We start from the raw sequence: 21,394 nt of genomic DNA, 5'->3' as shown, positions 1-21,394 counted from the left end.
GTGAGTGGATCTGTCTCCCCGGGGCCATTTCCACAAGCAGCTCAGAGCTGAAGGTGGGTGGAAGGGCCGGGAAGCCTGTGGCACAAACACGGCCACGTTTTCTATCCCTGGAATCCGTCACTTCCATCTGAGGGTCCTTGGAGAGGAAGGGAGACTGAGGCCAGGAAGACCCAAAAGTAGGCCCTCTCCCCCCCCTGCACTTTCTCGCAGGCTGGCAGCCCTGCTGGGGAGCAGCCTTAATGAAGGGCAGGCAGTGGGATCTTCTCTCAGGAAAGTGCGTGACCACCACCGCTGGGCCTGAAAGAATCCCCAGTGGCATTACCTGCAAGCAGGAGCTGACCCAGGTCTGGGGTTCTTTCACTTAGGAGACCTGTCTTCACAGGGCAGCCTGGAGACCCAGGGCCAATAGGAAAGGAAAACTCCTTGCCTTTTTTAAATTTTTAATTTAAAAAATTGTTCAAATATGGATTTTAATTGTCCTTGCCTTTTAATGGTACCCTCTGGGAAGAACTCCAGAGGGGCTGGCCTCACTTCCCCTTCCACTCCCACTCCTGCCACTGTCTAGGCAGAAGAGTTAATCCGTTGAGGGGCCCAGGTAAGTCTTGACTCCACGTTCTCTGGACCCCAGCCCAACATTTCAGCAAGGAGCTGATCACAAGCTTGTCTTTACCAAGGGTTCCAGGCTTTTTTAAATGAACAAGCCTCCATTTAACATCAAAACATTTCGGACACCCCCTCCCTCCCCATCATAAGGGTTGGGCATTCATTGAAAAAATCCATAATGATCCAAATGACAAAGAATTCCATAATGCTTTAAAATAATGATGCATTGATTTATCCAAAGAGGAACCACACAGATTTGAAAAACAGCTCAGAGAAGGGCGAGACAGAGAACGGATTCAGTCTCTACTCAGTGCTGGGTGCACAGAAGTTCCGCTGGACGCCTTACAAAGGCTAAGTGTCTCCTCTCCCAGCCGCCTGTGGCTCCCAGGTATGGATCACCCCTGGTTTACGCTGCTTAGTTAGCTTTTCACAGATACTGTCTTAGCGCTCCAAACAGGTAACAGGTGACTTGAGGTTACTTATATGTTCGCACCCCCGGGTCCTCTTACAATTGGCGTGTGACTAATGGGCATGAACGGTAACTGTAAGTTCTCATCCAACTGTCCCGGGCTGGTTAACTGACTCTGAGAGCCCAGAGGCCCCCAGTGGTCCGCTTTCCCTCTACTAAAACAAGGAAAGCTGGGGAGAGGGAGGGGGAGAGGGACAAATTAGGAGTATGGGATTCACAAACTCCTATACATAAAATAAATAAGCAACAAGGATTTACTGTACAGCACAGGGAACTATATTCAATATCTTGGAATTACCTATAATGGAACACACTCAGAAAAAAAATAACTGAATCACTATGCTGTGCACCTGAAACTAACACAACATTGTAAATCAACTAGACTTCAATAAAAAAAGAAAAAAATATCTTTTAAAAAAGGAAAGCTAACGGATACAGTTGCTGTAGGGAAAAGCGCTGTCTTCATCAATCACCCCTATACTCACGACCTTCTGGAGCTGAGATCTCAGGAGATGCTGAAGCTCAGCCAGCCCCGGCCCTGCTCTGGTGCTGGCGGTGCCCCTCCGCCCGCGCCCCTCTGCCCGCCCGTGCCTCCTGTACCTGTTCCAGGCCGAGTTGGAGCTCAGCTGCAGAGCCTGGCGGGCTGCCTGGAAGCGGGGCAGGTCGCTGAGCGCCGGGGAGCTCATGAAGCGCGGTCTGGGCCTGCGGAAAGAGCCCATCTTGGGGAACTCGACAGGCAGGCTGGGGGCGAAGCCACGGGTCATAAGTCCAGGTGAGGGGACGGCTTCTCCTCTGGACCTGAAGGTTCCGACTGCCCACCCGGAGGGCTTCTCCCAGGACTGCTTTCTGGCCCTCAGGCTTTCTCAAAACCACAACGTTAGCCAACACCTGAAAAGAGAGGGCAGCTTTTGTTGAAAACGCCTAGGCTGAGCAGACCCCATCTTGGAGGAAGTTGGCTGGGGCTTCCTGGCCAAACTATCCTAAAAACAATTCCAGGACCCCACAGCATTATCTCTACCCTGCAGGGTCCCATTCACAAGTGTTTACAGGCCTCTTGTTAGCTATAACAGTGTGGTCACTTCCCAAAATGGGAAGCCAGCAACAGTGGGTTGAGGCCAGTCCTACAGAAAAGTGATTTCTAAGCTGTACTTGACTGTGGTTCCCATGCACGCTCATCAGAGTTTGGGTGCTGGCTGGGTTTCTGTAGACCCCATGATGCTGCGCGTTAAGAGATGGCTTTTTAAAAAATGGAGAACACAAGAGCTCCTTGTCCTGGCACTGAAGACCGTCCGTGACACGCCCTGACCACGGTAGCCCATGCGTATTGCTCAGTATTTCCCAAAGCGTCAGTGCCTCTTCACTCAGGCTCATCTCCTCACCCTCTCTTACCTGCTGTTCATTCATTCATTCCATCAGAACATATTTATTGCTTACTATTTATTAACCATGCGAGCTGTGGAGCATCCAAAGATTTCTAAGACCTAGTCCCTGCCTTCCAGAGGCTCATGGTGTATGGGAAGATGACTGGTCATGTATTTGTTCACACAATAAATATTTATTGAGCACCTACTATGCTCCAGGCACTCAGGTACTGGGGATACAATGGTGGCCCTGGAGAATGTGGTCCCTGCCCCATGGAGCTTACAACTGGCAGGCAATGCTCCATGCCAGGCTGACTCCCTCCCAGGCTTTTGATTGTATCTACTGTTTCCCTTGCCCAGAACCCCCTCCCTCTTCCTCTCTGCTTGTCTAAATCTAATCTACCCTGAAGGGTTGGGTTCAAGGATACTGTCTCCTGGAAACCTTTAAGGCTTCATGGTTAATGGCAGTGACTTTGAGTGAATCTGGGTTTGAGTCTTAACAAGGCCACTTCCAAGTTGTGTGACTTTGAGCTCATTAAGTCTGAGAGTCCACACCTGTTAGCACTGCCAACTTCCCAGGACTGATGAGAGAGGAAATGAGACGGTGCGACATGCCCAGCAGAACAGCAGACCCAAGGCTCTCAAGCATCAGCTGTCTCTGTTCAGACTCACCTCTTTCTTTCCTCGGCACTTTTGAACCTGTCATTTCAGTCTTTTAATCTTTAGTGAGCCTCAAGTCCGAACTGATGACTTAAAGTGAGTTTTGAAACTGGTCAGAGTGAAGGACAGAAGGAAACCACCAAAGGTCATAGTTACTTTTTCCTTCCAAGGCTTTAAGGTTTAGCCCAGAAGTATTCTCACTGGCACCTCTCTCACCAGCTTACTCTGCTATGACCCCGAAAACAATGCTGAAAGAAGAAGACTTTCCAGCCATAAATGCCAACTTTCAGGTTGGCAGGAGGAGTAAGTTTTGCAGGCCCAGCTGCAGCGCCAGGAGAAGAAGGAACCGAGGTGCCTCCTTCTAATGAAACACGCTGCTCTGGTCAGAAGGGGAGTGAGGCTGCTAGACGGGCACAGAGGCCGTCCATCCAGAGGGTGCGGGCGCTGCTAACACTGTCTGCAGACAATGGGCACAGTGACAGTGAACTTGTAAAACCAAGAGCCAAAAAAGCAATGACTCGGCCCACCTCTTACATTTTTTTAAAGGAAAGCAGACTTGTGTCCCATTTTCTTTTACAATCGCCTGCCCTTCGACCCATTCTCAGACTGAGCAAATAGTGACTAAACTTTACCAGTAAATGCTGGGGAAGTTGTAACAAGCACGCTCAGTTTCAGAGGGTCTCAATACTTCCCCAAGCACCCCTGGAAGGTGGAAAGATCTGTGCAAATCAGTGAGTGAGGCAAAGAAGTAATACAACCACAGAAGCCCCTTGGGAAGCCTGAAACTAGCTGGCTTTGGGATTTGATTTGCCTGGTAAAGGTCACACTATTAAGAGAGGCTCTGTTTCACCACCCTTCTTTAAATGGGCCTGCTAAGTGCAATTCATCTGTGTAATTACGGGCTATTAACTCCTTTTATGAGCATCCTAAACTCCAGGTGATGCAGTTGCCTCCCACTCAGGGGCACTTGTACAGGGAAGTAGAAAGGTGAGCAGAATTGATCGATCAGGTGTTCAGCTTCCGGCTTCCTGCTGAAACACCACTTCTCCAGGAGGCTGGGCGACACGGAGGATCCCAGGGTGGGCTCCTGTCCCCACCCCGGCCCCACCCGACTTCTCAGTTAGCGCCCCCCACCAGGCCTCCTGCTCCAAGCCGTGTGTGCGTCCAGCAAGACGCATGGGCAGACCCATGCCACCCTCAGATACAGACAATCCAAAGCTGTCTGGGTCTCTACCATTCTCACTTCTGGACGGAGCCAAGAGGACTCCCCAGAGCACACAGAGGAAGCTACTAGGCGTGTTGGCAAGAGTGGTCTAAAGGGAAAAGCTGACACACCCTGCATCCACCTGCTACGGTGCTGGCTCCTCAGACATGGGTTTGTCCTGACCTAAATAGGACAAATCAGAAAGTGACAAGACGGATGGGGCTTTGGGGTGAAGCCAGTCCAGGTCCCCATTTACAGGTGACAAAAGTGAGGCCCAGAGGAGCAGGGAAACATCCAATGTGTCTGAGGTAGGAGAGAGCCAGGACTGGCTAGAACTCAGGTTCCCTGACTCCCACCTAGGCCATCTGTAAACTCCTTGAAGATGGCCATCGGGACTTACCTCTGTTACCTCAAGCCTAAGCGCAGTGCTCAAGATAAAAAAGAAGGAAAGGACAGCAGCTAATAAGGCACCACTGCCTGCCTGACGTGATGACAAGCACTGTCACGGTAGGGAAACTTAATCCTCATAAAACCCCATCTGAAGATCAGAGAAGTTAAGGAACCGGCCAGTTAAGTCACACAGCTAATAAGCGGCAAATCACCGACTGACAAATGGCCTAATTCTACAGCTCATTCCCACTTTGCCAGGCTACCAAACGCAGCCAGAAAATCAGCATCGAAGCTACCAAGTTAGTCAGGAACATCTAGTCACAAGATTTCTTATCAGAATTCAAATCTCACGCCCAAGAGATAAACAGGCATAAGGAACTCTAAGACCACGTTTGATGCCGACAAGAGGAGCACGAGGAGAGAAAATGAAAAGAGAAAGCATGACTGCCTTAGTTAGACACCCCTCCCCTTACTACCTGCGTGACCTTGGCAAGTTTCTTGACCTCTCTGAGGCTCCATTTCCCCCTGCACGACATGAGCTTGCTAGCATGACAACCTCAGGGTTGAATGAGGATAAAATGAGTGCATATTTGTAAAGCACTTAGAGAGAACAGCACGTGGCAAAGAGCAAATGCTTCGTAACTGCTTGTTAAATAAATAAAATAACTTGTTGTTATTTCTAAATCTCCAAGCAATGACAGCAGTAGACACAGAGCAACACTTCCTCTAGCTTATGGCGACCTCACAAGCATCTGGAAAATACTCCACTTGGGAGCAGGCCAGGCCTCTGACCTCCCATGGTGGTCACAGCGCATTAGGGCCTTTGGTAACTCACGATGCTATTTATTGAGGCATGATGCCTCTCAACTCCTTTCCTGCAGCGTTCTTTCCGGGTTGCAGCGGGGGTGGGTGTTGGTCACAGAGTGAAGCAAGCTAAGAATTACCAGCCCTTTGGCCCAGCAGTTCCACTTCTAAGAATACACCCTACAGACACAGTCACGTGTCCCCAAAGACTGGCAGATATGCTCATTCTTTGCAGTAACGAAAAACTGGAAACTACCGAAATATCCACCCAAAGGGGACTGGTTAAATCAAGTATGGTACCCCCTAAATGGAAGAGTTAACACACCATTAAAATTAATGCGAATGCCTGTAGTTCTGAAGGAGGAGTGGTCACTAGAAGCTTTGGAATCAGACAAACCCTGGCATCAATGCTCGTTCTGCCACTCACTGACTGTATGAGGCAGAAAAACCGGCCCCCAAAGATATATTCACTTTTTAGTTCTTAGAACCTGTGACTGTTACCTTGGGTGGCAAAAGGTGTGATTAGGTCAAGGACCTTGAGAGAAGGAGCTTAGCCTGGATTATCCAGGTGGGCCCATAAATACAATGACATGTATCCTGATAAGAGGAATGCAGGAGACTGGAGACAGAAGAGGAGAAGACACAGATACACACAGAGAAGATGTGAAGATGGAGTCAGAGACTGGAGAGATACAGCCACAAGCCAAGGAATGCTGGCAGCCACCAGAGGAAGCTGAGAGAGGAAAGAAATAGATTCTCCCAATGCAGCTAGAAGTTGGTATACTGGGAAAAAAAGAAAAAGAGATTCACCCCTAGAGCCTCTGGAAGGAGTGTGACCCTGGGACACATTGATTCTGGACTTTTGACTCCAGAACTGTGAGAGAATACATTTCTGATGTTTTAAGCCACCAAGGTTGTGGGAATTTGTTAGTGCAGCCAACAAAAAGAGAATATACTCACTCTGTGTCCCTGGACCACTCTAAACTGCAGTCTCTACCTCTAAAACATGGGAACTTGGAGAGTTGTGGTGCTGATGAGAAAGATTATCTACGAGGTACTTGGCATGGTTCCTGGCACTATGCAGGTGCTACCACAGGTGCAGTGGAGGTTCAGAGCAAAGGGGCCAGAGCCAGGCCCCGTGTCACCACTTCCAGCCAAGGCAGGCGATTTAGGATTGGTGGGGGGGCTGGATGAGATGATTCAAGTAAGGCTTAAAATAGTCTTGGTATGCACCAAGTGCTTGATGTATGCTACCTATTGTTTATTTTTATTACTGCCACCATCACTGCTGTATTAGCCTGCTCAGTCTGCTATAACCAGATACCACAGATGGGATGGTTAAAGCAACAGAAATTTATTTTCTTGCAGTTCAGGAGACACAAGTTCAAGATCAAGGCGTCAGCAAGGTTGGTTTCTCCTGAGGCCTCTCTCCTTGGCTTGCAGATGGCCACCTTCTCCCTGTGTCCTCACGTGGCCTTTCCTCTGTGTATGTGCATCCCCTGGTGTCTCTTTGTGTGTCCAAATCTTCTCTTCTTATGAGGACACCAGTCAGATTGGATTAGGGCCCACCCTAACAAGCTCATTTTAACTCATTCACCTCTGTAAAGGCCCTATCTCCAAATACAGTCACATTCGAAGGTACTAGGGGCTAGGTCTCAACATATGAACTTGGGGGGGACACACTTCAGCTACAACCACCACCATCATCATTGTCACCACCACAAAACCTTCTTTGCCTAAAGTCTCTGAGTTACAGAAGCCACAGCATCTCAGTAGATATTCCCTTGTGAAGGACCGATGAGGTTAACATTTAGAAAAATGTGCTTCTAAGATGGTTTAAGGGGTTAAGTTTTGGGTGCTGGAAGCGTTCACTTCAGTAACCTGGAAAGCTGGGGTCCTGTGTCCATGAAGCGTGAGGCAGTTAGAGGGTTACTGGGTGCTGTCACTGGCCTTGCTCTCCCAGGCTCACTGCACAGGGGTCTCTTTGGAAACCTCTGCACACACGATCCAGAATGTGTTTCTTGGAGAAAAAGAATGTGGTTTCTTGCCTTCTCCTCCCAGCTTCCAGGAGGGCCAGGGCACGGGGAGGGGGGTGCAGCTTACGGGCCGGGCCAGTGGGCAGAAGGTGGTACACTCAGTGGAAAATGCAAATGAATTCTACTAAGGCTCCAACTCTCAACTCTGAAAAGGGAAGTAGGACCATGGCACAACTTAAAATAAAGAAGTGGGTGGCTTATAATGACTCTGAGGCTTCCAGGAAAAAGCCACTCTGAGTGTAAATAACAAAGAAGTCAAAGAAAACTGGGTACTCAGTCTGATGTGGCTGCCCAGAAAATGGAAAACGAGGAGAAACCAGTTCCCAGGGAAACCAGACAGAAAGCCCATCTGACACATCTGCCCCCCCACCCCACCCCGCCCAGGAGACCCTGCAGGCAGGAAGCCCAGCGTGGAGCTCCTTCCCTGGGACACAAACACAGAAATGAAGAGGCAACGTCCTTAAGCAGCGTCAGGATTTAGATACTGTCATTCAACTTCACCCATCCATTCCCTAACTGTGGCCAGAGAGATCTTTATAATGATGAGAGCGGAGAATGATAGCACATTCGCTGAGAGCGAAGTAAGGTGCAGGCACTTGACATGTATTATCTCAGTGTTTCTAAAATAAATTTAGGGGATCTTGACCAAAAACCTTTAATGATATAGATTAGAACAGAAAATATCAGAGTGCACTGCATTTGGGAGACCGTGTATATTACACATGTATTCGTACTGAGTCTAAATGTACCAGTATTTCCTACTGTCTGTAACATTCAAAATGTTTGGAAAGCCCTGTGTGCCATCGCCATCCCCATCTTACAGAGAAGGAGATGGAGGTGCTGCTTAGGACAAGAACCCAACAGCCCAGTGCCTGTGATGCTTAAGGCCGATGTTGCTTCAATGACTTCAAAGGCTCCCCACAGGTCTTAGAATAAATCCCCAAACCCCAACCTCACACTCTCACCTCCCTTCACTCTGCATGCCAGCTCACTGACTTTCCTTCATTTCCTCTAATACCACCACTCCTTCCTGCCCCAGGACCTTTGCACATGCTGTGCCCTCTGTGTGAAATACTTCCCACTCACTTCTCCAGGCTCAAACCTGCACACCCTTTATTGTCTAAACTTCCTTTGCTCAGAAAGGCCCTCCTTCCCCTCCCCCATGATCAGGTCACATCACCCCATAGAGCGCCCTCCTCACCTCCTTTGTTGTCATATCACAATCTACCTCAATAAATCACTACAGAATTATTTTTTATTGTTTTTATGAGGTCCATAAGGTCAGGGACTATGTCTATCTTGTCTGGTGCATCCCCAGAGCTTGGTATAGTGCAGGAATTCCATAGATATTTGATGAATAAGCAAATGAACCAGCCCCCTGAGAGGTACTATTGCTGGGAGACACAGAAACTATAAGCAAGTGTCAGCTGAGGATACCGACACCTCACATTACATACGGCTTTACTGTATGAAAACATCCTGGTATTGAAACCTGACAAACCTGGGTTCAAATCCAGCCTCTACAATTTATTAACTGGGTGACCTGGATAAATGGCTCAACCTCTCTGAATCTCAGTTTCCTCATCTGTCAAATGACTATGATACTTACCTCGATGTTGTGAACATTAAATGAGACAGCCCAGACCATGGCCTGGCCCATAGTAGGGGTCCCCCAAATTGTAGCTAGTATTAAAATTTTTATAGAACACTGCTCTTCACGAAGCCCTCATAGGTCCCAAAAGGTGACACCCAGCCATGGTGTGGGGCAACAGGCACTCTCACGCCCTGCTGGAGGGACAGCAGTCTGGGGCATCTGCTATGGAGGGAAATTTGACAAGGTCTACCAAAATAACAACGGCTGTACCCTCAGACACAGCAAGTCTACTCCCAGTAATGTTATTCCAAGCATGTCAAGTGGCTTATGGAACCAGGGTTTTTGCTAGAGCCTTCTTCATAAAAGCAATGGGTTGGGAAGACCCTAAATGCTCAGCAACAGAGGACTGACTATGTCAACTATGGTATCCCATACTCTGGAATCTAAGAAAGAAGGGGAGAGCCGGGGATGCTCTCCAGGGGACACTCTGAGTGAAGCGTGTTGAAAAGTTAAGCATAGAATCATTTGTATATTAGGCTCCCATCTACATAAAAAAGATGAAAAAGAGTATTTGCATACTTCATTGCATGAGCATAAAGTATCTCTGAAAGGACAAACCAGGAACTGGTAACACAGGTTTTCCCCAGGAAAGGAGCTGGGTGGTAGGGATACAGAGGGGAACACTTTTCTCTATAAACCCTTTTGTACCTTTTGAATTTTGAAACATGAAGATGTATTACTTATTCAAATAAATAAGTAAAAACAACAGTGACCGCCTCCTACTTCCCTCCCTCCTCCTAAAGTAAAAATCAATAGAGGTTATAGGATTTGTTCAAAGTCACTCAGCTATCAGGGGGAAGTCAGGATTCAAACTTGGCTCCTGATCCCCAGTGCAGCCCTCTATCCATAACTATCCATTCACTCATTCATTCAACGCAAATTTATTTATTCAGCACACTTACTCTATAAAAGGAGCTGCCTTGTTAGGGATACATGGGTCAGAAAATAAATCCTGGTAAGAAAAGAAGATGAAAGGAAGAACCAATTTCTTTCCGTCTTTGCATCATGCATCACAAACAAGCCCAAAGGGTTGAGTCTGGAACATCCCAGAGAGTGGGCAGGACCAACCCAGGCTAAAGGAGCCAGCCATTGCTCAATCCAATCTGGTTTTTGCCATCTCAGCATAAAAGCCCAGCAGTCCCAGATCTGAATTTTCAAAGAGAAGCTCCAAATCCAGACTTTTTAAAATGTTGAAATCACTTGATATGTAAGTATTGGCAACTAATTCACCAGGCCGACTAACACTTTGGGGGCCTCACATATAGGTTGGTGACCTTTATTTTCTCCCATCGTAGCTATGACCACCAAACCTTCTCACACCTTTTACCCAGAGCCTAATGGGGGTGTAACGTAAGCCAGCACTACCCAGCCACTGTGGCCTTGGGTAAGTCACTTCCCTTCCCTAGATCTATTGACCTCTCAGCTAATTAAGAGTTTGGCTTTGCTGATGGCCATGATAACCTCTCAGCATCACCAGCCATGCATTCAGTCCCTACCCTGTAAGCCACACGAAACCGGGTGCCTCTGACAGACTTGGAGGGGGATCAGACCCTGACACAGTGCGTACGCAGAACCAGCCCTCAGCCGATGTATCAGCTCCCACCTCTCACATCATCTAGTTGACCAGACTCTTTACCAACCAGTTCTCTCTCTTATCTCACGCTTACCCCATCATCGACTCCTCGGTAGAGCCACGAGCAACCCCCCACCCCCATATCACACACACACCCAGGTATACTCTTCACCAGGGAGAGCCAGCAGCACCTGGGATTTCACTAAAAGAAACACACACCAAACAGAACCCTCTAAGCCAACCTAGGAAACCAGATTTGAACTACCCAGCCTCCACCCATGGGATGGAAACCAAGTCAGAAGTAGGTTTTTAAGAGCAGTTGGACCATTTTGCAAATCAATTGCCTGCCACGCCGATTTTACTATTGTTGTTGCTCCTAAGAATATACTAACCATCCTCAGAGGCTGGTCGTGACGGTGGGATGGTGCCGAGCCTCTACGGGCATTTATCGCCTTAGTTCATTTCCACCCTAAACCAACCTACAGGAAGTAGGTTTTGTTATTCCCATTTTGCAGAGGAAGAAACTGAAACCTGGGAATTAACTTGCCCAAGGTCAGAAGACTACTAAGTGGGACCAAAAGTCAAATCCTACCTGATTCCAGGGCCTGAACTCCCAACCCTCTGTTTTAACAACATTCCCGTCTGCCACACAGTCACCACCCATGCCTTCCCTTCTCAACCATCACCAACAGCTTCTTACCAGGTTCAGGCAGCCTGTATGCTCTGTCCCTTACAGGAAGGAAGCTTCGTGTCTTCACGGTACCTTCAAGCGAGCTGAAGTCATTGTGTTTACTTGTTCACTGTCTGACTGGCCCTGAGAACACGTAAGTTCCTTAAAGACCTGTAAGACCTTGCTTGTCTCGTTCTCTGCTGTATCCCGCTATGAGCACAGTGCTGGGCACACAAAAGGTGCCCAGTAAATAATTTTGAATGATGGGATGAAATGTGGACTTCCGAGCCAACAGAAAGAGCAGCCCTCCCATTTCTGGGGGACCAGAAAAATGCCCTTCCTTCTGCCTGAACTGGGGTCCGCCTAAGCATTATTGGACCTGGGTCACGCGGGCACAGAGTCCTGGGTCTGCATGCTGGTCAGTGGATCCTACAAACACAGCAGAGGAAGGTGACTGCTGCAGAGCACAGCACGCTCGTTGGGATTAAGGACCAAACTTCGCAACTTTGAGGAGACACAAGACAGCCGAGAGACAGACACTCCCACAAACAAGAAAATGTTAAAGGTCAAGTTTGGACTATGGAAAAGGCTCAACAGGAAGAATGAGGCAACTTTCTCAGCACTCCGCTGGAAACCAAGCGCAGACAGAAGAGTCTGGGAGTCTGAATTTGTGCAAGAGTAAATATCGGCACAAACAGGATGCAGGCGCATGTTTCTCTCTGTTTCAAAGTGTTGGCTAAATGTCCACAGGACTCAGAGCACTGACAATTCAGATCCATCTAGAAGTAATTATTCATCCCATCATCATCATCACCCAGGCCTGCAAACCACAGTATAATCACCAGAAAAATCCCCTCCTGTGATACAAGTCAAGCAAAACCATGGGGAATAACCACACATCTTATCTACTCCTCTATAAGCCCCACTTTGAGGAGGGAGTTCCTTGGAGTGCAAATTGTTTGGGTGTGGCCTATAAATGCCATCCAGAGCAATTCTGCAGTGCCTCCCAGATGATAAACCAAAAGGCTAGACACCAGCAGTAGCCGAGACCGACCGTGATGTCAGCAATTACATTGCTGACATGGAACATACATAAATCCCTGGGGGGTGACAGAGCGGTCAAAAGCTACTGTCTGGCAGCCAACAAGAGTTTTCAGTGTGGGGAAATGTGCTCTAGATTAACATGTGCGATTTATTAAAAATTAGCTTCGCTCTCCTGTTGCAGAAACAGGATGGAGTGCTTTTTCGTAAGAAAAGGAGATGAAGGGAAAGGGCACTTCTTCCTATGTCATGGGGCCAAGTGTAAACAGCACTGGATAAAGAGTCAGAAGCCTGAAGGGGCTCTTGGGATCTGATCATTTCAGGGAGGTCATGAGTTCGATTCAAGTTCATGCAACCACCACATGTTAGGAGGTCCGCTGTGTGCCAGGATCTAAGTAGAGGAAGCCATACGGGGCAAAGAAGAATAAAGTATCTGCCCCCAAGGGGCTCAGGGGCTCGCAGGAAATACTCAGAAGTAATGTTATAAATGCAAGTCAACACCGAGGGCTGTAACTGAAGATGGACGGTTGAGACAAGATTGACGCAGAAAGGTTAAATCACCTTCTCCAGTTACAAAGTAAAGTTAATGAAAGGTCAACCGAAAATACATGCTCTCCATTTTCTTGTCTGTTTCTCTAAAGAATATGGGCGCTGGACACTGGAAAGGAAATTTGGGGAAGGAAAAGCAAGCTTTCATAGGTAAAGCTCAACGAGTATCCTTTTTTTTTTCATCTGTGACAGCAAAGGATGGGACAAAATATCGCATTTTAATAAATAGCTAGTGAGCACCCACTACCCAGGATGAAAAGATGAGCCAGACGTTGTCCTACCAGTAATAAAGAAAAGAGAAAAAAGGAATAGTAATTTGGTCACGATGAAAGAAAAACACAGGAAGGCCTAAAGCTGAGATGGCAAACTCAGTGCCTACAGGGGCCAAGGCAGAAAACACAACCACGTTTAGAAGGCCAGGTGGGGACCATACCAAACTAAAGAGAACATTCAGTCTTCTTTTTGTTTTTTTAAAGAAAAGCTGGAAACCTGTGTTTATATGTCAAATCTCCCAATTTTTAAATACTGGAAAAAATAATCATTTTTTTTTCAAAACACGACTCAAACCAAATGAGACATTTCTGATGCCAAAGTTTGGCTCCCGGGCTGCCAGTTTTTGACTGCAGAAAAAGACGCACAGCTCCTAACTGCCAGCGCCGGAGGAATAATGAGGGAAAAGTGTGGAGGTCACTTAGGCAGACCTGTGGGAAGATGAATCCAGTCCTGGGAAAAATAAATAAAGTAATTGAACAAATAAAATAAAACTCCAGGGGCCTGTGGTATAACACTCACCACTGACGTCTGCACAGCACTTTATACAGTCAGCCTTACATATCTGCGGGTTCTGAGCCCTTGGGTACAGAGGGCTGAATGTAAAGAACGTGAGCATCCTTGGATTTTGGTATAGGGAAGGGGGGAGAGGTCCTGGAACCAGTGCAGATACTGAGTGATGACTGTAGTTTCTAAAGCTCATTTTCATGTCATCTCAGTTGATCTTCCCAACAACCCTCGGAAGTAGGCATGATTATGACCTCTATTTTAGAAGTGAAGAGTTTCTGGTTCGGAGGCCAGAGGAGCAACTGGTCCCACAGCTATGGAAGGATAATAGCACCAGGACTCAAGTCTGGGACTAGTACTTTTCCAGAATTTAAGAGAAGAACTCCAGACTATTGTATTTTCTAGACATCTTCCAGGTGATTCTGATGTACAACCAGGATTGATAACACTGTTGTAGGGAGAACCAATGTTCTCAACCAGGGGTGATTTTGCCCCCCTCTCCTCCTGCAGGAGACATTCAGCAATGTCTGGAGGTATTTTTTGGCTGCCATACTGGGGAGGTGTGAAGGGTACTACAGGCATCTAGCAGGTAGAGGTCAGGGATGCTGTTAAACTTCCTCCAATGCACAGGACAGCTTCCCACAACAAAGAACTGTCCAGCCCCAAGTGTCAATAGGGCCAAGGTTGAGAGACCCTGGTCCAGACTCTAGTGCCTGGCTACTTAACCAGCAACCTGAGAATCAGCGGAATCAGCATCACCTGGGAGCTTGTTAGTCATTCAGGCCCCAACCCAGACCCACTGAATCAGGTTCTGTGGCTTAACAAGATCCCCGGGGTGATTCGTATGCACTTGGAGAAGCACTGCTCTAGACCACACTTCCTTGGCCATCACAGAGTTTTAGAATAGGAAGGAACCTTCACGGGAGACCAATCTCATTATTTTGTAGACAGGAACACTGAGCAACTGGCCCAGGGTCAGACAGCTTGCCCACAGCAGAGTCAGGATCAGGTTCCAGATCTCAAATCCCTGACCTGTGTTGTCTTCAAGATGCCAGTTAGGACCAATGCGTGCCCTTTTTGAACAACTCTCCCCTCTGCAAAGTTGATTCCAACCTTTGGGGGTGTCTTGGGGGCTTTTCTGAAGCCTGAAAGGAATCGATTATCCTGTTGGTCAAGTTTTTTTTTTTTTTTAATTATCTCAGAACACTGCAAAGGATTACCATGTTCACCCACTACTTTTGCCTCCAAATATTTTACAATGAAAGTGGCCATACAGCTGCACAGTGGTGGACTCCAGTGGCCAGCAAGCTGTAGTGGAGTTCTCCAAAATGACAGTAGCAGCTGACGTGGTCTCCCCCAAAGACATCTGGGGAATGATGCTGAACCCATTCCAGAGGAGTATTTAGAGTTCAACAGCAAGCATAAAAGGGTTTACGTGGAGGATTTACACAGCTGAGGTCACGAGCAGGTTGTAACAGGGTTTGAGGCAGCTTAGTTCAGAATAATACAGACACACATCAGAGCCCTTGCTGGATGTTTGCCCCCAGTCCTTGGGAAGAAGAGGAAAACAAATTCCTTCACGTATTCTCCCAGGCTCAGCTTAAATGGACATATACTCTAGTTCCTGAATGGCCAAGGGAGCCCCTAAGTGTCCCCTTAATCGTAGTATTTGCTAGAAACCTAACCGCTGTCACAGATGCCTTCAACAAAACACAGAACTCGTCCTGTGTCCAAAAGAACCAGCAAAGTTGAAGGAAGTTCTGTAAGAAATGAGAGAAGCAAGAAACTGGAGGTGTTGCTGGTGTTTGGCGATCATCTAAAGTGAAAGCAGAACACTGATGAGTGCCTGAGAGAATTCTCACATTTACACCCTAAAATTGAGGTGAGGGAAAGAGAATGAAAGCCTAGAGGGAAATACATGCTTTTTGTAGCATAGGATTATATGCAAAATAAATTGTACAAATAATTATGAGAGGCTGTTTGGGCAGTGGCAGGGGTAGATGTTGACCTGGCTTTTCCATAGGCCATGGTCAAGAGGGAGAGAGATCTTTTGGTGTATTCCACTGCTCTCCAGAACCCTTCTGGGCACAGTTCACCATAAGCACAGCAGGGCTGGGAAGAGGGGGCGGGGGCGAGTGAGGCATCTCTCTCAGGGCCATGCTCTTGATGCCTCACTCGCCTCACCTTAGTCCCAGCCCCAAAGCACACGCACCACCCACTTTGATAAAGAACACTCATATTTTTGACTCAGAGCTTCCACACAGAGTAAAGGTGGCTGATTTTCATTCTAAGCCTAACTTTTTACTACAGAGAAAAATAAGCGAGCCATACTCCACCCTGAAAGCCTAACATAGGTGTCTCTACATTTCTGACAAAGAACTCGGTTAACTGACTCGCTCTCCAGCCAGCCAGAGCCAGCTGAACCTGGCTATGAGCTTCTGCTTTTTAACCAAGCCAGTATATAATAATATCATTTATTATCCTGTTACAGAAATGTAATATTTTTTAAAGGGAGGAGGCAGAGAATGTCCTCCACACATTTGAAGAATATATAAAAAGCCCCCAAACTTCCAGAATATGTTAAAGCTGCAACTATCAGAGGGCCAAAAAAAAAGAGAAAGAAAGAAAAAAAGTCAGCTTAAATTTAATAGACCATTTAGATTCCTAGTTGATGGTAATTAGAGAGCCAGCAGTATTTCTTTACATGGCTGCTAGACAGAGCTTAATCCAATTTAGATAATCACTAACCTTTGCTTTTTTTTTTTTCTTCCTCTTTCTCTGTCTCACCTCTAAATGAAATCCAAGGATTGATCTACAAAGGCCATAAACTGGCAAAACGTAAGAAAAGAATAAAGAGAGAGATTGGGTGACTGTTACCTCAAAGAGCCAAGTCCCATTAAAATGGAAACAGGTCTCACGGACTCCCTAATTTACATCAACTATAACCTGGGGTTTCTAACAAGGCCTCTTCACAACAGAAGCCATGCCAAGGGAGGTGGCAGTACTTCCTCCCCCATTTTCCCCTCTCAGCACCTTGTCGGGCAGGCTAATTGCCAGGTCTTGCCCAGCAATGTGACAGCCATCCCCAGCCAGACCAATGTCAGTAATTCTTAAATTCACAATACCTTCTGGGCCTCTCTCCTTCTTCCATGGGATAACTAGTGTCAGAATTATCCAGACTGTCCCTTCAGTTCCTCCATTGTTCACCCAACTCCTGTACCCTCATTTTAGTGCTACCACACTGCTCTGATCCAGAAACTTCCAGAAACTTCCATGTGAACAAGTAGGACCTTCTTGAGTACTTGGGACCCTGGGTTCTTCATGGAAGGCCTTCAAGGGTAGATATCAAAATGAACTAGAAAGAACAAGGGGCTTTAGTTAATAGCTGTGTGACATCAGGAAAGTAATTAACCTCTCTGAGCCTTCATTTTCACATCTTAAAATAGAGAAAAGAATAGCTACCTGCACAGTTGTTGGGAGGTTCAGATAACATTACCATGGCTGGACCTGGCTCACAGTTATTGCCCAGTAAATAAGTTGGCTCGTTTAACTGTACAAGTTTCAAGGTAAACCTTGCCTTGGATCTCCAGCCCCTGACAAAAGCGTAAATAACTCAAGTTCACCTCTGATGCCCCATTATTGCTTTGCATCATCTATGCTCCCAACCTCCTTCTTAGCTCCAAAGGGGAATCTTCCCTTGTAAAACAGTACCTTCTGCTTAACAGGGTACCACCGTCTCTGTTCCAAAATTACTAACCTCATACCCCATACGAAGCCCACAAAATATTTTATTCCCAACTTTCAGCAACTGAAATATTAATTCCCACTGACTTGTTCACAAATGATAGTTTCTATAAGCATTGCTTTTAGCAAGCATTTACATTTTGCACATACAGAGGCAACTCTAGGGAATAAACTTTCAATGATGAACGCTAAACACAGTAGGGATCTTTCATAGGGCCTCACACTCTATTTCTCAAATCAATTCTGTATCGGTCTAGCTCTGCCAAAAAAGATGAACATGAAAAAGGCTACAATTCAAGAAAGATTTCAGTATATTTTACCTTGTACAAGGGCAATACAAAAGGAATGACCACAGTGGATTATATACATGCACACCTACAAATTCCCTAAGACAGAGAAATCATTAAGAAATCCACAGGGCTTCCCTGGTGGTGCAGTGGTTGAGAATCCGCCTGCCAATGCAGGGGACGCGGGTTCAAGCCCTGGTCTGGGAAGATCCCACGTGCCGCGGAGCAACTGGGCCCGTGAGCCACAACTACTGAGCCTGCGCGTCTGGAGCCTGTGCTCCGCAACAAGAGAGGCCGCGATAGTGAGAGGCCCGCGCACCGCGATGAAGAGTGGCCCCCGCTCGCTGCAACTAGAGAAAGCCCTCGCACAGAAACGAAGACCCAACACAGCCAAAAATAAATAAATAAATAAATAAATTTATTTTTTTTTAAAAAATCCACAAAGCCCTTATTGATTTCAATTTTCTACAGATGAATGGTTTAAATGTTGCACATACATTGTCGATGAATGAATTGAAGATTATGACATTAGCTCTGGATTTCCAGCATGAAATTTTCAGATAGCAGCGTGACAGTTTTCTAAAGACAAGACTGGGATTATTTTTTTTCAGTTATTGAGCCACTCTGTGATATTATGTGACATTTAAAGAAAAAAGCCACCAAGTTAATCAACTATAAGATGATCTAATTAACAACTGAGGCCCTGAAAGGAAAGACATCTCCAGAACAGGCTGGCACTACAAGGCTGGAGTAACAGATCTGGAACCCATTCTCAGCTCCACCCCTGTGTGTGTCGCTTTGGACAAATTACTTAAGTTCTCTAAGCCTCAGTGGGCTTATCTATGTAATGGGGATATGATAGTACCTATTTCACCATTGTTTTGGTGCAGATTACATAATATTATCAGAGTCTGTTAGTGCAGAGTTTAAGACATATTAAGACCACAAGAGGCGCTTGCCCCCTCCCCTTTTTTAAAATAAAGGGAACATTTCTGTAATGTTCAAACACAGACCATTATTGAAATTTCACCCATTGAAATAAATACACATCCATGACCCTCTGGATCTGAAAGAAACGAGGTCTCCTCATTGAGAAATAATTTTGTCTAAACTAAGCCCTTGAGAAAGAACCCAGTCAAACAAGCCTATTTCTAATGCCTTTCTTTTTTACACTACTGATGGTTCTGGCTGTTAGAAGCTTCAGTAAAATACTGAAAGGACAATGGTTGGAGCTGAAAAAACCAAAGACAACTTTGTGGACTGACCAAGCATTGTTTCCCTTATCTGCTACAGTCTACAGAAAAACTCAGAACAGCACCCTTGGTCAGATTCTTGGGCTGAATGCAACCAGAGAAGACCGGCCAGCCAGGTTCCACAGAGAGGAGGGCTGCACTTTCCTCAGTGTACTAGGAACCTCACCAGGGGCTAAATTTAAAATGTGGCTAAATTAGTTTCTGCAAGTTCCACCTCTCCTCCTGACCCGCTTGCTGCTTCATGCTGTCAGTAACAGCGCCTTCCAGCCAGAGAGCAATTTACCAGAGCGCAGCACCGTGAAATATTGCAGCATGTAGGCCAGTGAAATGTCATGACTGCACCCACGGTGGTCACTAAAGGGAAGTAAAAAGGGCAGTCTCTGAGGCTTGATCAGCGAGCAGCCTTTGATGGGGGAGGGGCAGGGGATGGAGACAATCTGGAGTTGGCGTCCTTGACTGCTTTGGTCCTTTGCAATGGGTCATTTGGATTTGCACGTATCGTCTGGGCAACGGGTCCAGAACTCTGCCCCAGCAGGGATGCCCGGAGACTCCGGCCCAGAACTATTTCCAAGCGGGTCTCCGGAGCAGACCTGCCGCTGAGCCGCTGAGCCGCCTCGCGTGAGCCTTCCGTCTTGTGGGGCGCATCGCAGTAATTGAAACCTTGCACTCCGCAGACTGTAGTGCGTCTATAAATACTCACCGCCTTACTGCTGACAAACAAAACGCGGGCTCCCGGCACCGCGGGGGAAGAGGCGGTGGCATGTGACCAAAGGCAGGTGGGTAGAACAAGGGGAAAACCCTGTTGCCAACCACAGAGGCACCCCACAGCCGATTCCTGAAGCACGGTTTGCAAGTAACACAACCTGGTCTGCCCTCGGACGGCCGCCCCTCGGAAAAGGGTCGAAGGCTGGGGACAAGAGGGTGCCGGCTGCAGGGGCGGAGGCTCCAGGGCGCCCCCTGTGCGCGCAAGGAGCTCTGCGCGCGCACAGTAGGCGCACAGGGGAAAGCCTCTCCAAACTGAGGTCTGGCGGGAAAGGTGAAGCAGAAAGGGGATGCCGCCGGCGAGGAGAGCCGCCCGCTCCGCCGGGTCTCCGCAAGCTGCGCCCGGGCCCGCCCCAGTCGGCAGAGCGCGCACGTCCAGCGGCGCTCGGGACAAAGCGGCTCACTTCTCTGGCCTCCCCTCCCACGCCTCTCTCCGGAAAAGGGGGGAATGGCAAGAAAAGATGGGGTGTTTCAGGGCGCCGAATCGCCCGCGCCCGAGTAGGGGCAGCTCTTTAGATTTGCCCCTCAGGCCAAAGAGGAGAACGAGAAAGACCGACAAGCAAACTTTCTTTTTCGATCTCCTGGCACAGCCTGGGTCCCAGGATCGGCGGCGTCCCGCGTTCCACCCCACAGCGGTCCCTAGCCCACCCTAAGGTGCGGACGCTGGGCGCGTTTCCCGCCCCCCCCCCCGCGCCCCCCATGGTGGTCGCGAGCCCCTTCCTCTACACCCGCCTGCAGCGTCCGATCGGAGAATCCTTAACCACGCGGGGGCCCCCACCCGGTTGCCCCCAAATGTAACGCTTTCCCCAAGGCCCCTCCCCGTGCCCCGCCGGATTGTGCCCGGTGTGCCCGGCGATTTTGTTCTCAATCCCGTGCCACTGCTGAGCCTAAGACTCCAGCCCCTCCCAAGTCACCTCGAGTCACGCACACCCGCAGCTCGCCTCCGCCCCAGACTCCGCGCGCCCAGGGAAAAGTTTCCGGTCTTCCCGAGAAAGTTTTCTCACCCGAGAGCAGTGAGCGACCTGGATGGCTCTCGCCGCCGCGCTCCGCTCAGCCGCCTTCTCTACCTCCTCTCCCGGCTCTGCCCTCCGCGGGGTCCGGTCCAGACTCAAGTCCTCTCCGGCGTGAGTCCACAAACGCGGCGGCAGCGGAGCTCCCGGAGCCGAGCTGGTGACACGTTTCCCTCCTCTCTCATCTTACGACCTCCTCCTCCTCCCCCTCCTCTTCCTCCTCCTCCCACTTTTCCTGTCCTGTGCTCATCGCTTCAGTTTCTCTCCAACAGCCCCCATCCCAGCCCCACCTCACCCCCTCCCACTGCTCCTTCCCAGCAGCAACTCTCACCTTGCTAGGGAGGGGGGCAGGGGAAAGGGGGCGCCTGCGCTTAGATCCAGTTCAACAATTTCAGGAAATCCAACGCTTTAACTTGAAAAGCTGGGGAGGATGCAACAGGTCATGGGAGCTTGGCTCTGCTTTCCCCTCGCACAAGACGAGACCCCTCCACCTACCTCCACCCCTACGAAGAGAAACTCTACCAAGAAGCCAAGGGAGTGACTCTAG

General features: G+C 48.2%; 1 protein-coding gene across 3 annotated transcripts in view; it reads right to left on the bottom strand.

Annotated features, from left to right (window-relative positions):
• The window catches only part of PRR5L (proline rich 5 like), an 80,753-nt gene extending 59,752 nt beyond the window's left edge, over positions 1-21,001 (bottom strand). For all 3 annotated transcript variants that reach the window (XM_061203250.1, XM_061203248.1, XM_061203249.1), the window contains exons 1-2: positions 20,842-21,001; positions 1,673-1,960 (exon numbers count right to left, since the gene is read on the bottom strand). In XM_061203250.1, coding sequence (XP_061059233.1) covers positions 1,673-1,836 — 164 coding nt within the window. In that variant the 5' untranslated portion in view covers positions 1,837-1,960; positions 20,842-21,001. The remainder of the gene's footprint in view (positions 1-1,672; positions 1,961-20,841) is intronic.
• Positions 21,002-21,394: the final 393 nt, after the last annotated feature.

The sequence above is a fragment of the Eubalaena glacialis genome, chromosome 10, assembly GCF_028564815.1.
Source record: "Eubalaena glacialis isolate mEubGla1 chromosome 10, mEubGla1.1.hap2.+ XY, whole genome shotgun sequence".
In the NCBI taxonomy this organism is placed as follows: Eukaryota; Metazoa; Chordata; class Mammalia; order Artiodactyla; family Balaenidae; genus Eubalaena; species Eubalaena glacialis.
Note: the sequence above shows the minus strand (reverse complement) of the source record. Positions and strands in the feature narration are given on the sequence as shown.